Genomic DNA, 16,832 nt, shown 5'->3' with positions numbered 1-16,832 from the left:
ACAATTCCGCAACATGCCTCTTAAAAACAAGGTTGATGCCTTGTTCACGATGTCTATAGACGGTAAGTGTAAAGTGACCCAAGTCCACTACAAGGGCATCTTGTTCCTTTCACAGAGAGGAACACAGGTGCAACAAAGCCCATCCACCATGCACACTGCAATGCAACAGCAGCAGTGCCACCGTGTTCCATTACAAAGAAAAACAAATAGCCCCCCTAAGCCCAGTTTAGAAAGCTATACACGTCTTTTCGCACTTTGGAGAGGGCCCTGTTCAATTGCCACATCATCTGTTACTTTACGCACTCTGATATGCTGCAGGCAAATGGAAAACAAGATTACTCTTGTCCAATCAAGAAGGGATTTGCATGAAGTATTTGGGGGCTCCTGGGTACTTGGAAACCTTATCTAAAAAATAGGGCATTTAAATAGGTACTGAGAACCCAGTTAGCTATTTAGGAAAAAACTATTAAAAATATAGTTGATATCTGCCTCCCACAATCCAGTGCCCTCCAGATGTTGCAGGAATGTAACTCCTATCAACTCTGACCACTGAATCAGGCTGCACTAGACCAACAAACAGAACCAGCAGCTGTTCATTATTCCTAATGAACATATTGAATGGAGGAGAGATGTGGAAATAAAAAAAACACGGTGGGGGGGATCCATTTTGAATTCTTTTTCTGCCCAGCAATATCTGAAGAGCACCTGGTTAGGGAAGGCTGGTACAGGATGACTCCCACCTTTGATAAGCAACCAGCTCTGGTGTGATCATTCCTGGAGGAACGAAAGATATTGGCACATCTCTCACAAACAAAGATCTGTTCCAATGCAGAACCAGGTCAAAATGTTTACAAAGGCATATGTGTCTCTTTATGCCAGTGTATGCATTACTATATTAAAACTTGCACCACTCTGGAAACTGGAGGTTCTCATGCAATCAGAGCTATCCTGCAAAAGCAGAATTAATGGGGGGGAAATGGCGTATTAGTGAAGACATCTGGCATGTTATAACAAGAAAAGTTGCCGTTGCTGTCTGGGAGCCAGTAATCAATTTTTTGCCTCCTCCAGCTACTCTATCATTACACTGAATTAGGATCTGCGAGTGAGGGAGATATATTAGATCATGGTGCACAGCAGAGCTTTGCCAACCGGATCTGGTTCAGATCAGACTAAAACAGTTTGGCAGTCTGCTGTGCCCTTAAAAACAAATCAATAGTGTTACTCTCTATGCTGCAATGTGCTGGGTGCCAGGAAATGTTAAGGTTTCCTGGAGAAAACACACACAGAGACACTGACCCCTTTCCACTTTCAGATACACTCAAGGACAGCCAGTGGAAGGGCAACCAATTAATTTTAGATTTAAATCTGCATTTAAAAACACACACACACAACTGCAAGAGGCCACTGGAGAAATACGAGTGATCAATTCGAGGCAAGTCAGTCAGCCAGCAATTAACGCAAAGGCAAAAGTTTGCAAAGAGGACTGGAGTAATGAGGAAAATTTACAACTGGGCCACCGGTTAATGAGCAAGAGAGACCTGGTGAAAGAGGCAGTAAAACCACTCTAATATTATGGCAAGGGAGAATAGACTGGAGCCAAAATACAGCCCAAGGAAGATTTTGGGAGGGATTTGGGGCGGGGGAAAGAGAAAGGAGAGCAACTTCAAAAAGAGGGTATTTAACTGGGACTATCCATACGGCTTTCCTTGCTGCCAAGATTCCATAGTGTCACAGGAATAAGGATATCAAGCCAGCACAGCCTTGAAAAGATTTTTCCCCAGGCTTCGCTCCCTTCCATTCTGAAATCAGGCTACATTTTGGAGCTGAAAGGGCTCTCCTGCCAATGAGCAGCTGAGCTCCAGACCTGGCACTTGTCTGCTTCAAACAGCAGCACAGCCAGCAGCGCCGGCAAAGGTGCAATTGAGAGCTCTTGGGCTGTACTGGGTGGTCTTTGTGAGAGTGTGAGATTTATGCCAACACAGACTGAAGGCTGCTCATTCAGAACTGCCACCCTCCTCTTGGCAGTGTTAGAAATTCAGATATATAAGCTAGGCGCCAAATGGCACCTAGGTTACGGTCACCACAAAGGAAAGTCTATTCGCAAGGGGTCGGACTAGATGACCCTTGGGATCCCTTCCAATGCTACAGTTCTACGATCTCAACTACGTTGCTCAGCTGTAGCTTGCTCTTACAACAATTCACTTGTCCCAGGATGCAAGAAAGAGAAACAAAGAAAGTGAAAATGGAAATGGTATTAACTGCAGAGCTTTTTAAACTGTTGTCATCCAACCTAGCACCACGTAGTCGCAATTGGACCCACTTCTGTAACACCTCCTTTCTGCAGCTATTCCTCCGCTCTCCATTTATTTATTTGTTCCCGCCCCCAACCCGTGCAAAGCTGTGATCACATAAATAAAGGAAGCGTGAGCGAGTTACCTATATCACTGTGTGCTATTTGTATGGTATGATAATGTATTTTCCTTTCATTCACGGTTCCCTGAAAGCTCTTATGGGTGAATAATGCAAAAACAGTCAAGATGTTTCTAACAGTTGCTGCTTATTATATGTTGTAAAATGAAATAAAAACATTTTATTTCATTTTTGAGAGGGAGAGAGAGGGAGAGGGAGAGGGAGAGGGAGAGGGAGAGGGAGAGGGAGAGGGAGAGGGAGAGGGAGAGGGAGAGGGAGAGAGAGAGAGAGAGAGAGAGAGAGAGAGAGAGAGAGAGAGAGAGAGAAGCAGGCAGGCTGTAAATATAGCTATTCCATAAAAGAAAAGTCAGCATCATGGTTAAGAGTTATACATCACTGCCACCCTAAGCTAAATGCAAAATCTGAAAGCAAGAGATTTAAGAAACACAAGGAGGTTGTCAAATTGTGCAGTGTGTGTGTGTGTATGTGTTGTTGTTGTTTTTTTTAAAAAAGAAGATATACATAAAGGTACTAAAACATATTGTGCTCCGCTTCCCACGCTGTTTTGCAGACAGCTTTAATGTGTTGTAGCAGACCAATACTGACAACAGAAGCTTCAGCTTTCATTGCTGTTAATACCCTAAGCAATTACTGTTGCTCAGCAGGTACTCCTGCCCAGAATGGCAACTCGCACTGTAATCCAACATTATTTTTTTGCAGGAGCAATTCCTCCTGAACACCAAAGCACCTGCTAATGTGCAAAATTGCATAAATGGGGCTTAAAACGTCTCGTAGCTTTAAAAGCCATCACTTTTTTAAAAAAAACACCTAGTATTGTTCATGTCAGGGTATTATTGAATTTGCTAGAGAGCAGGGATTGAAAGGGGGGGAGTGGCATCAAAAAAAGGCTTTTTTTTAAGGAAGCTGGACTGGCTCCAAAAATCAGAAGGATGTGAAAAATTACCTGTAAGGGGAGAAACTGTACATAATTGAGATCTCCGGGGGGTAAAAATAGCAGACACATAAATATTGAAACAGACTGTCAAAGTAACCAGGGAAAGGAAGCACATTCTCTAACACCGCAGCTTTACAACATTAACCAGAAGCAGCAGGGGAAGAAGGGGGTGAGAGAAAAGGGGGAAGGCAGGGAGAAAGAAAAAAGATAGATTTGGGGAGAGGAACAGATGGTGGTTTACAGAGCTGAGCAACAGGCCACCCAAATATGTGTATTTTATTTAAGTTTTTGAAAAACAGATCTCTTTCTGACCTCAGAAGCAAGCTGGTAGGAAGTTCCTACATAATGCTGCTGTCTTAAATCATGTGTGGTCAGCAGATGTAGGTGGCAAAGAATGGCAGACCCACTGGGCATCATGTTCACATGGATCCTGCGCTCAATACACCTAAGCACACTTAGGCTCAGCTGGCACAGAATGCTAAGCCAAACCATGGCTTGGCAAGAATGAGCAACCAAGCAGGCACCTGGAGAGAAGATGGCGGCTTTACAATTACCGTATTTTTTGCTCTATAAGACTCACTCTTTCCCTCCTAAAAAGTAAGGGGAAATGTGTGTGTGTCTTATGGAGCGAATGCAGGCTGTGCAGCTATCCCAGATGCCAGAACAGCAAGAGGGATTGCTGTTTTCACTGCGCAGCAATCCCTTTTGCTGTTCTGGCTTCTGAGATTCAGAATATTTTTTTTCTTGTTTTCCTCCTCCAAAAACTAGGTGCGTCTTGTGGTCTGGTGCATCTTATAGAGCAAAAAATATGGTACATCAGAACCTGGACTTATGGTTTATCTCCCCCAGAGTGGTATGCTGTAGAGCAATCCTTGGCTACAGCTCATGTGGTGTGCCTGCAGATAAGCTTTGCAGCAGGTGACAAAGACACATCTCTGCCCAAGACCCAGTATTGTCCACACTGACTGGCAGTGACTCGCCAGCATTTCAAAAAAGGGAGGCTCTCCCAGCCCTACCTGCAGATGCTGGAGATTCAATCTGGGATCACCTACACGCGGAGCGGGTGCTCTACCACTGAGCTATGTTCCCAAGGTTGGTTACATAAAAAATACAAATAAAAGACAACAGAGGACAGTGTAACCGACTTAAAAGAGTCAGCAAGGTATCAAAGGTCAACGTAAGCACAATAAGAAAAGGTTAAAATTATACCAAAAGTGCTTGGGAAAATAAAAAAAAGGTCCCCCAACTCCCCGTAAGATAGATGCCAAGTTCTCCAGGGTAACTTTCCACAGTTTGGCCACCACCAATGTGAAGGCCCTCTTCCCAACTTGCCATCCACCCCATTTCAGATGGCAGGAGTATCCACAGAAAGCCCTCTGGTGAAGACAATCTGCGGCCCTCCAGATACAGCTGAACTACAATTCCCATCAGTCTCAACAAGCATGGCCAATGGCCAGGGATGGTGGGAGTTGTAGTTCAACAACATCTGGGGGGGCCAAAGGTTCTTGCCTAGTGAGTCCTTTGCTGAAGATCTTAACCTACAGCTGCATATGGAGGCTAGGATGCATGGACAAAGTCTGGCCTGGTATGAAATAGCTTCCTATGTTCATACCTAAGCCCACAATGGTAAACATGCAAGAAAGAGGCACATACTCTGTGCAGGTCATAAAAGTAAGGCATTTCTTCCTTATCATCCATAGATGCCACACATTTATAGCGTGTGAGAAATTACCAGAAGTGCACTAGAATATAACATTGTAGTAACCGTAGTAATTACATAAAGTGGCACCTAGTAGCATGTTCAACCTCACAATGCAAAAATAAAGACTGTCAAAGAACGAGCGATAGGTAAACAAGAATCATGACCGTGGAGAGTAGCAATTGCCAGGAAGGTTTTGGTTGCAATAAAAAGTAGTCTTTGAAAAGTTCCCAATATTATGTTTTTTTAAATTGCTGTTGCTTACCAATTTGAAGTCTTGAATGCTACAGATGAAGTATGGAGTGTTTGGTCGCCGACTCTCAATATACACGCAATCTTTAAGAAAGAAAAAGAAAGAAAGAGAGAGTTAATCTTAAATTTATGGCAGCTAGTTCCTCTAGCCTGACAAAAATGCAGAGAAACCACACAACCTTTTCTATTAGATGAACAACTCACAATGAAAAGTACTATAAAATGTGATCTAGTGCAAAGAAAATAAACGAATAAATAGGTGAATAAAAATGTTTCTGCCTGGCACCTAAAAATGGGGCTAGGCGTGCTTCTCTAGGGAGAGAATTCCCTAAGCAGGAAGCCACCACTGAGAACACTCTCATGCTGCCACTCTCAGCACTGTCTGCTAAGGGGGCACATGGAGAAGAACCTCATGACAAACATACCAGCTGGGCTGGTTCATGTGGGAAGAAGCAGTCCTTAAGGTACTGGAGTCCTGAGCCACATATGGCTTTTGTGACACTTTATATTGTTTTAAGGATCAATTCTCTGGGGAACTGTATCACAAAAACAAGTACTGCCAGAGTGATCCCCATAATTAAACTGGTGCAATGACCAGGTCACAACCTAACACAGTTTTGTCAATCAAGTCAGGAAACAAAGTCAAACTTCTTGCAGCTAAATAGTCATTAAAAATCCAACAGTGCTAACCTGGTTTTAATCCTAAGCGTGAAATCACTTACCCTATGACAAGCACAAGTTATTTATATGCTGTATGACCTTTCAAAGTAGTCTCTACTGTAAAATTGGACAACATATCCTAAAACACCCTAATTCTATATTTTTCACTACAGACTTTATTGTCACTGCCTCTTGATAAGAGGACAAGAAAACTCATGTTCTTTCATTAGGTGAGAATGGCTTTTTGCTTTTTTGCTTCCATGAAACAATTTATATTGGAAGATATAAGGAAGTAAGCTAGTAAGAGCCACTGTGGTATAGTGGTTATAATGTCGAACCTGGGAGACCCGGGTTCAAATCCCCACTTGACCATGAATTTTGATTTTGAGCCAGTCACTGCCTCTCAGCCTAACTTACCTGACCAGATTGCTGTGAGGAATGAGGAGGGGAAGAACCATGCATAATAATAATAATAATAATAATAATAATAATAATAATAATAATAATAATAATAATAATTTATTTATACCCTGCCCATCTGGCTGGGTTTCCCCAGCCACTCTGGGCAGCTTCCAACAAAACACTAAAATACAATAACATATTAAACATTAAAAGCTTCCCTAAACAAGGCTGACTTTAGATGTCTTCTAAAAGTTTGGTAGTTATTTTTCTCTTTGACATCTGGAGGGAGGGCGTTCCACAGGGCAGGTGCCACTACCGAGAAGGCCCTCTGCCTGGTTCCCTGTAACTTGGCTTCTCGCAGCGAGGGAACCGCCAGAAGGCCCTTGGCGCTGGACCTCAGTGTCCGGGCAGAACGATGCATACCATCTTAAGCTCCTTGGAGGAAAAGGCGGGATATAAATGCAACAATAACTATTTTTTAAAAAATCTGGGGCCCAAGTGGTTATATTTGTCATATGTTATTATAGCATAAAATGTGCCCCATTTATCAAGAAGCCACAGTAAAAAAGGGGGGGGGACTGTGCAAAATCAGCACCTGCATTGGCTTCAAGATGGCTAGCACTGGCGGACTGGATGTCAGAAAACAGGAAATCCTCTTTAGAGTGTCTATAAAACACATCCCAATCTTTTGCAGATAGGCATCAAATGTTTTCCCGTTCTGGCTGATTTGCACATAATGTAGCATCCAGTGTGTCTGTGTGTATGATCCATGGTGACTCAAGTTCCCCAGATGGAACTTCCTCAAATACAGGGCTCTTTGAGAAAGTCCATTCTTTAAGAAAGTCCATTCAGACTAAAAGCTGCAGGGCTTCTCAAGCAAAAAGAAACAACTCTACTTGTCAACAGGCAGAGACATTTCTAATCCAAAACTGAGATGGGAACTGCAGTTGTTGAGGGTTTTTTTAGAGGAGGAGGAGGAGGAGGAGGAAGAGGAGGAGGAGGAGGAGGAGGAGGAGGAGGAGGAGGAGGAGGAGGAGGAGAAGAAGAAATTCTGCTATTATAATTCTCTGCAGGAGAAAGTTTCCATTTCTAAAAATGTCTCGTTTCATAACATTAATTAGTAGCAGAAATAATGGTTACAATACCAGTCAAATCTGACAGTATTTAAAGATGCAATTAACATCTTAAAAATCAGATCCCAAGTCGATTTAAGACACTAGGAAATTTTCTGATTCAGGTTTCTTTCTTTCCTTGAAAACCTGTACCACCACAGAACAAACCCAGTATCCCCTGGTCAGGGTGGGATGGAAGTCTGGTGACACCAGAGCGCTAATCCCATGCCACTGTCCCAATATAAAGACCCAGAAAAGTTCCTGCCTTTCCTCAGTCTGGAAACCTCATTGCTGAGAGGGATGGTCAGGTAGGTTCCTTCCAAACTCCTAGGCTGCCCTGCTTGCCCCAAGGGACCAGTGGTTTTTCCCCTGGAAAAATAGGTGCTGGTAACTCACCATTAAGTTGTTACCATAAATGCCACAACAAAAAGGAGGTGCTGGTACTGCGTACCCTTGAGTACCCCCTGAAGAAAAAACTCCACTGCTTGGGTCCATTTTTTTAGCCAGAGTCCCAGACACATACTCCCTTCCCACTAGAAGTTTGGGTGCAGAATAGGGTTTTGCATGGGTTAAAACAGAAAGATTGAGGGACCTCCAGCTGTATTATCAACCTCTTCAGCTGCCCCCTCTATCTCCTTGTCCTTTAGTCTTAGGTTGCATCCTGTTTATTACTTCCTCTACCACACACTTCCCTCTCAGACCTAAAGATGAGAGGTTGCCTTCTATCCTCTGAGAGAAGAAATGAGCCAACACGACTAGCTTGTTCTCCTCTGGACTAGTTAAAGACTAGAACTAGAAACCTTTTCTATCAGAGTTATGCATCTACGGCAATAAACAATTTTATTATTTTCTTACCGAAAAGTATATCTGTGTAATTGTAATAGGTAAAGCCTACTCTCTAACCCAGATTCACTAGCCAAACATGGCTCACTTGGCATTCTAAAGGGTTTCAATAGGTACAGTGGTACCTTGGGTTAAGTACTTAATTCGTTCCGGAGGTCTGTTCTTAACCTGAAACTGTTCTTAACCTGAAGCACCACTTTAGCTAATGGGGCCTCCCACTGCCGCTGCTCCACCGCCACATGATTTCTGTTCTCATCCTGAAGCAAAGTTCTTAACCCGAGGTACTATTTCTGGGTTAGCAGAGTCTGTAACCTGAAGCATCTGTAACCTGAAGCGTCTGTAACTCGAGGTACCCCTGTAATTGATCTACCAGCTCTAGCTGAAATTCACAGGGGTTCCCCCCAACCTCCATCTCTGATCGACTCATTTAACTCCACTACATAGAATTGAGGGGGAATGGGGAAAGAGAAAGGGGTGGGGACAATCAAGTGAAGCAATTAAGAGTGTCTCTTCTTTCCTTGTTTAGTTTTATTCCTTTTCTATTTACTGAACTGCCCAGTAGCTGCAGATGGCTCCTGAGACACCGTTTGGACACGACGACGTGCCTCTTCCTTTTCTCTCTTGCTCACTTTCTGGAAGCGTACATGCTGTTCTGCCAAGAGGCATATCTGTGAATAATCCACATGCAGAATATATTGTATGCTCTCTCTCCCTCTCTCTCCCCATTGCTTTAATACCTAATTGTTGAAGAAGTGGGAGGGGAAAAGAGGAGGAAAGGAGACAGAGTCGAGCAATAGCTCTCCTTCTACATCTCTTTACAGCCAGCAATTCTAAGAGTGCATTATCTTCACTATAAAGTCTCTTACGTTTATGGAAATATGTCTTTCATCCTGAAAGATTATATACCACAAGCTGAAATTGAGGCCGTATGCTGAGGAATTAATTTCTTCGATCACTGGAGAGGAAGAGAGAGGGAGGGAGGGAGGGAGGGAGGGAGGGAGGGAGGGAGAGAGAGAGAGAGAGAGAGAGAGAGAGAGAGAGAGAGAGAGAGAGAGGCAGGCCCAACCACCTCAAGGGATAAAATTCCTGCAACTGCTTAAGTGTGATACCACAAAATAATTCAACAGGGTGGAATGCTTAAAAACAAACTGACATTGAAGGATGAATTTAGATAAGCTGAGAGTATTATCAAAGATGGGATTTGACAGAATTTAAGCCTCTGGTTCTTTTGTGATAGGAGTGATGGGGTTTTATGCTGCCAGTGAGAAGGGGGAAGAGAAGCACACCTCATGTCAATGATCAGATACAGGATTTCAGTTTACAGCATCACTAACAAAGGGACCAGGTCAGGGGCCACCCCATATACTGCACCTAATTCAGCCACGCAGGTGGAACATAGTCTCTCTCTGCCCTACTTGGATATGCTGAGGGTTGGACCTGGGACCTTCTACATGCAAGGCAGATGCTCTCCCACTAGGCTTGACCCATCCCCTATGGTAGACAAATATTGTGTTCACAGCACGGTTGGAAAAGGTGGTCCAACTGCCTCTTGCACTTATTTGTCCCTTAAGTTGAAACACAGTTTGGGAGAAACTAGTATAAGAACACAACAGCCATGCTTTAACAGACCATCTAGTTCAGCATCAGTGGCCAACCAGCACTGAAGGAGGTCAGGGTGGTGATCTGGAAGCAAAGCACGCAGCAGGCAAGTAAGCCGGTGGGGACAATCCAAAAAGCGGCTTTGTCTTCACTCAAAAGAACAAGATGCTCACATTGAGGAGCCTGGCCAAAGCCTGAAAATTTATAGGATCAAGAGGAATCCTATTGTCCCTATTGTGTCACCTGATAAGCGCTGCACTAGAAGTTGCAGTATTGCCCTCCAGCCAGCCGCACCAATGCTGCTCCTGACTGGTATATCCCTGTCCTGGCAATCAGCTGCAGTGGCAGACAGTATAAGGTACCTGATATTCGCTTGCCAACAACCTGGGATGAGAGAATGGCAGGCAGGCAATCAAAATGTCACATCCATCCAGCTGGACCCAACATGTGAAAAATCGTAACATAACTGAAGCTGTGGTTCAGAATGTCTCACTTGGCAGTGCAAAAAGAAAAGAAAAAAGAAGAGGAGGGGAAGAAGGGTGAACAGGAGGCTTCTCCTTTGCTGTTTTTAAACCAAAGCCTCCTTTCAAGCGTCAAGCTGTAGCCTGTGTTTGAACTATACACCTTGGACTTCCACCTCGCTGGCACTTCATCATCAGGAAGCAGATTCCTGGCACGTCAAGTCAGCTTGACAAACCTGCACTCACCAGATGCATCCTGGTAGAGCTAGCTGCAAATTCGTGACTCAGCCCACTAAAGCACAAAGAGATGAACTCAGATATCACGAGGTTCTACAAAGCTGTTTGTGGTTTCTCAGAGAAGTTTAAGATCTTTCAAGAGGGTTTGTGTTTGTGGTTCCCTCCCCCATGCATTTTTTTTGGGGGGAGAGGGTAAAGTTGAAAGATAAATTCACAGGAAGAACCAAAGCATTGTCAACATGCAAAAAATGCAAACACAGCAGAAATTTAAAAGAACAGGAAAAATAAGAACTTCTTCAGAAAATTAGAGAACTCTTTCTTACAGAATTTACCTGACCATCAATACCTACCTTTGCTACTTCCTTTTTGGTTCAGAAATATGTAAAAACTAGAATTTCCATAATCATTTAAAATACGCAGACACAGAAGTTTTTAAGCGAAGCAACTAGGAAGCAATGCCACTGGAAAACAATGTCAGGTGTCAATTCTGCAACAGAATCTTTTCCATTTCCCCCTCCCCTTAATGTTTCCAAATTCCTTTTACCCCACTGCCAGGAAAGCTTTCACTACAGTTGCTTTTTTATTTATAAAAAAGGCTCTTGTAAAACACCAGATGCCAGAAGCTAATCACTTCAGCTACCTACAATCTGCCAGTGAAGAATCCCCAACAGAGGGAGGCTTGAAGTAGCAAGGGTCCCTTGGCACATCACCACTTGAAGTCGCAAAGCCCTCAACAGCTATGTAGGCAATGCCCCCGGTTTCCGGTTGTTCTTCTCATGTTGGATTGGTATTAAAACAAAAAGAAATTAATTCAACATTTGTAGGCCTTTTCGGAGGTGGGAGTGGGTGGAGGTGGAGAGCTCCCCCCAGATTTTAGGATCCTGCACTGCAAAGAGCTGCATAAAAATTCAGATTCCTATATACTAGCACGGAATTGTTAGTCGTCCAGAATATTTAAGAGTTCTTCGCAAACCAGTCTTCTGCCAAAATGAAGAGGAGAAATGGGGGCGAGGGAGAAGAGAAATGCGGTTTGTTGAAAACGAGTATCAGATTTGGTTCAAATCCCTCTCCAGCTCACTTAAGTATCACCGAAAATATCGCTCTCACTCTGAGCCACAGATAAATGGACAAAGATACCTTGAAAGACAATGTGAATCAGAAGCAAAGTTGCGCTAGTTATAGCAGCGTTTTAAAATAGCCACTTGTCTACAGCAAGTAACTAAATATACATAAAAATAAATACTTAATGGTAATAATAATGATGTAATATTTCAATTGCCTGCAGGTGACTAAGTTGCAAAGCATAAAAAAGAAGGCTGGAGAATAGATTGTTTTCCCCTTCCTCCAAAGCTGTTGATGCCTCACAAATGTCTTCCACTGGGAGCAGACCCATTGAAATCAATGAATTGAGGACCATTCATTTTAGTGGGTCTGCTCTGAGTAGGATACAATCCTTACAATGCTGTGCATTGGAAGAGAGGCTAATCTTGATGCTCATCAGACTGATGGCATTTTTCACTAAAAAGAAGAAACTAAATTAGGACCCCTAAGTTAAGTCCTATCCCAAACCCAATGACTAGCTGCCAAATTCACGGCATCAGTTTCCTACTGAGTGTTTCTGGTGTAGCCACAACAACTTCAAAGAGCCTACGCCCGTTGGTTGTTTTTTTAAAACAACAACAACTCATATGTCTAATTCCTACACACAGAAAACTATTATTTGCAAAGCAGGCCACTTTATCATCCATGGCCCCTTTCCACCACAATGTGCACTGTTAATCTTGCAGTGGCATTTAGGGGGGGCACATTTGTTTGACACAATGGTGGGGGTAGGTTGCTGTGGTTGTCTTATTATTATTTGCAAGCTACGAATCCTATTGCTTATTTGCAGAGGAAAAAAGAGAAGCCATGAGGCGCAGAGAGGATTAGATTCTGTGACGCGGTCCAAATCTGTAATTTGATTGTCACCAGTCAAGCTCCTCTCCCACCGACAAGGAGGAATGGAGGGGTGCCCTATCCTGCTCAGGCTTTTCAGCTCATTTGTGAGATAAAGTGAGGAGAAAATTATTACTCCCCGATCTGTGTGTGTCGACATTTCCATTACAAAGCCCCATCTCCAGAGTGAACAGGAATTCAAGTCCCATCCAGGGTCAGAAGTTACTTCTCTTCTCACTGAAATTCCTTAAAAGCCAGTGCAGGAAACAGGGTGTTTAGTTGTGTGGATCTTGGGCCAACATAAAGTATAAAACGTGTCTACAACATTTTGACACCCTTGTGCAGCAATTTAACACTTATTTTTTAGTTTGGGATGATGCGTTAGAGCAGAAGCTGGATTTTTGCCAAAATCAGTAGCTCCGTGTCCATATTCTGGCTGGCCTTAAATGGCCAAGATAAAAACTGTGGGCAGCGTGTTCCTAACTCTGGGTTCTATCCAATGTTAGCCCTCCTCAGAGCAGATCCATTGAAGTTAATGGACATGACTAACTTAGGTTCATTAATTTCAGTACGTCTCCTCTGCTCCTCCCCTGTTGGCTTAGCCAATGCCTGCCTGAGAGAAGCTCTACCGTAACATTTAGCAATGCAAGGATGCATCATTGCACTGCCTACTCGATTTCACCCACTGCCTCTCGTGTAGCTTGGAATTTCACATTATGACAACATCACATCGTGTTTCGTATTTCCGGATTCTGGAAGAGGAGACACAGGCTGCTGTCTACATCTGGCTTAAGAGGCCCACAGAGTATTGGGCAACCTTGACTATTGCTCAGTACTGCCAACCTCAATGCCAGTTCTCTTCTGATGGATGCACTGGGGAACCCAATGAAAATGGCAGCCTAGTTCAAGGTCCTGAAGCACTCCACATCCTGTCATCACCAGTGCTGTATATTTCTCTACCAAAGCACCACAAAGCAAAGTGTATTTTACAGCAAATGTTGAACTGGAAAGCTGTCTGGTACCCTAAATCAGGAGGCAGGCAATGTAGTTCCCGCCATATGTTATTACATTGCAACTGCCATCATGTGTGCCTGTTGGCTGTGCAGGACATGTGTTGGAAGCCCAACACATTTGGAATGCACCATTTTAGCTACCTCTGCCTTTTTAAAGGCTGCCTGGGAGCAGAGATGGGAAGAAAATCTGTTAGGGCTGATGGAGACACAGTACAGGGCAGCCCATGAGCAAACACACCACTAGCTCAGAACTGGGGAACTGTGAGCTCATTTAAACACTGCAGGCAATGAAGGGGCCACAATGCTCCTGGATCTGTCTGTCACTTGCTTTAAGACACCTGGATTATAGAGACAATTTCTGCAGCTTCCAAAGAACAGAAGGAAACCTATCTCCAAGGGGAAACTGTACATTAACCCACCACAGTTCAAGCATTAGAAGATTTATCCCATTATAGGCATCCTTTCTGTGGCTTCCCTAAGCCATCAAAGCAACTGTTCTCTGCAAAAACTGCCCCTTTACCAATTATCTGCCGATTGTACGAAGCAGATGCACCTGCAGTAGCACCCCAACCCATTATGCAGCTATCCCCAATCCAGTAACTATGCCAAGTCCATCAACCACAGTGGCAATAAAGAGTATGATGGAGACACAAATCTAAAAGCTTCAAAACTCAAATATCCAGAAAGCTGCAAGGTTGTTTGCACAAATTAGTTCTTGGAAATTTATTGGCTTTCTGCACTGGCCAGGCTGGGGAGGAGGATGTGCCTGTGGACTGTGAAACAGTGAAGGTACACAGACCTGTGTGATAGAGGAAGGCAACGGACTTGCCATGCCTATATATATATTAAAAATACTACTTATATTGTGTACTGTACTCTGAAGCAGGGATGGGGAACTGGTGGTCCTCCAGATGCAACTGGACTAAAACACCCATTGCCCCTGACCACTGGCCATGCTGGCCCGGGCTAATGGGCGTTAAGAGTCTAGCAGCATCTGGGGGGGGGGGAGGTGGTCCTGCAAGTTCTCCATCCCTGCTCTAAAGGGAACAACACAGGGCTGATCGTGAAATGAACACCACTGACCTACATCCCAGTGGGTAGATACCTGACTGACCGCATGTCCTCAGACATAAATATGATCCAGCAGTTAAGAACACAAAAAAGAAAAGCCTGCTGGATCAAGCCAGTGGCCCATCCAGCCCAGCATCCTGTTCTCACTGTGGCCAATCAGATTCCTGTAGAAAATTGGAATCAGGACTTGAGCACAAGAGCCTTCTCTCCTCCTTTGGTTTCCAGCAAGGGGTATTCAGAGGCATTCTGACTCTGACAGTGGAGGTAGAACGCAGCCATTGTGGCTAGTAGCCACTGACAGATCACCCTCCAGGAATTTGTCTAGTCCTCTTTTAAAGCCATGCAAGGATGCTTTAAAAGTAGATTTTGTTATGCGGCACGCCTTCCCTTACTCACCTGTTGGGTTTAAAGCCTTTCAACAGCACTGGTTTGTCCTGCCTTTCAAGTTGATGGCAAATATTTTTTAAAAACGAGAAAGACAGCAAGGAGATCCGCAGCCCTTTGACAATTTAAATTTTTTTTTAACAAAAATTTAATACCATATGATCGTACTAAAATCTCTAAGCAGTTTACAAAAATATCAGCATTCTCAATAAAAAACACCAAAACACTGTTTAAAAGAAGACAGAGAGAAACTTTCAAAGCCTGTATGTGTGCATGCACACACACAGTGTAAATGCAATCCAATTTACTTACACACACACACACACACACACACACACACACACACACACACCCTCTAAACACAATCCAATTATGAGCCTCTTGGGTTTTAGTACTATAATAGTCCAAGCTTGCATCATCCAAACAGATCAACGCCTCGGGCTCTCAATGGTGCACTTTCTTCCTGGGGGGAAAAATGTTCCTTGAAAGCCACCAACATGGACCATCTACAACCCCCCTGCTGCCAACTCAGCGCTCAAAGCCTAACTAAAAGCATCTTCAGCTGACAGCCACACATTTCTTGGCCCTGCACTTTCCTCCTGGGGGTCTTTCACAGCTCTCTGCTCTCCTGCTGCACTTTCCTCCAAAACAGACTGCAGCAACTGGCTCAGCACTGAAGGGCTACATCAGAGCTCTCGCATTTTATTGGTACACAATTAACAATCTGCGTAACATTTGCACTTATGATGATATATCCCATTTGTGCCATTTTCTACTGAAAGGCTAGAACAAGCAGATCTTAGGGATGTTCTGGAAATAATCAGAGATCTCCATGTACACATCCTTTTATTATTAAGCAAACAACAAAAGATCTCTTCACAAATGTACACACTGCCAGAGAGAGAGACATTTAAGTGCGCCTTCTCACTGCTGTGCTTTAAGCTGCGTGGAGGCCAGCAAAATTCTATTTATCAAGATCTGTGAGCAGTCCAAGACAATTAACTTCATCTGTAGCTGTGGTAATAGCAATAATGAAAGCATCCACTCTTGGCAAGTTATTAACAGTGCCTTTTTATTATTAAAGTGCCACATTCCATTGATATCATTTTTTAAAGACCCTCTTTTAATTTCTTCAGAGAGGCTCAGTCCCTAAACACACCTGCCCTTGCAGCAGGCACTTTCAAACCTTTGCCTGCCTGCTCCAACAAAAAAGGTGTTGCGGGGTGAGGAGAGAAGAGCCCACCAAGGCTGGAGCTGGGTGCAATGGGAGAAAGGACACGAAAAGTAGCCCCACATCTCCCCCTCCCTCCCTGGTAATGCCTAGAAATGCAACAAGACATGTGACTTGACACCTGCCTCTTCTGTTATCTGCCTCATTCCACTATGTTCTACTCTCAAGGTACTGTTAGGAAACATCTCACAACATGCTTTCTTCTGCCCCCAAACCCCATACTACTAGGCTCCAGCCTCACTAGTTCACAGCACGCTACCCTCAAGTCTTCAGGCTCCATCACCAGTCTCCGACTCAAGAAACTCTGCCTCTTAGGGCTCATGGAACAGAACATTCAGGACTTACAGGAGCTAAGGAATAGGAGCAGACTCAAGGGATACAGGAAGCAAGCATCTGAGAAAAGGGTGGTGTGTCTTGCCATTCAAGGGAGGTGTTAATATCGAGTTCCAGCACCTCTTTTTCTAGAAAAACAGCACTGATATGTATTATCCGCCCTTTACCAGAAGGCCTCAGGGTGGGTCACAGCAATGTAAAATACAACATTAAAAACAGTTTTAAACCATTTGTAC

The 16,832-nt window shown here is 43.8% G+C and overlaps 1 protein-coding gene across 18 annotated transcripts in view; it reads right to left on the bottom strand.

Annotated features, from left to right (window-relative positions):
• RERE (arginine-glutamic acid dipeptide repeats) overlaps positions 1 to 16,832 on the bottom strand; it is a 350,074-nt gene that overhangs the window by 203,349 nt on the left and 129,893 nt on the right. For 12 of the 18 annotated variants that reach the window (XM_081923414.1, XM_081923418.1, XM_081923419.1 and 9 more), the window contains 2 exons: positions 5,329 to 5,399; positions 4,381 to 4,443 (listed from right to left, as the gene is read on the bottom strand). In XM_081923414.1, the coding sequence (XP_081779540.1) occupies positions 4,381 to 4,443; positions 5,329 to 5,399 (134 nt within the window). The remainder of the gene's footprint in view (positions 1 to 4,380; positions 4,444 to 5,328; positions 5,400 to 16,832) is intronic. The other 6 variants (XM_081923415.1, XM_081923421.1, XM_081923416.1 and 3 more) reach the window with 1 other exon arrangement.

This window comes from Podarcis melisellensis, assembly GCF_964234715.1.
Source record: "Podarcis melisellensis genome assembly, chromosome: 8".
Lineage (NCBI taxonomy): Eukaryota > Metazoa > Chordata > Lepidosauria > Squamata > Lacertidae > Podarcis > Podarcis melisellensis.
The sequence above is the reverse complement of the archived record's forward strand: the minus strand, read 5'-3'. Positions and strand labels throughout refer to the sequence as shown.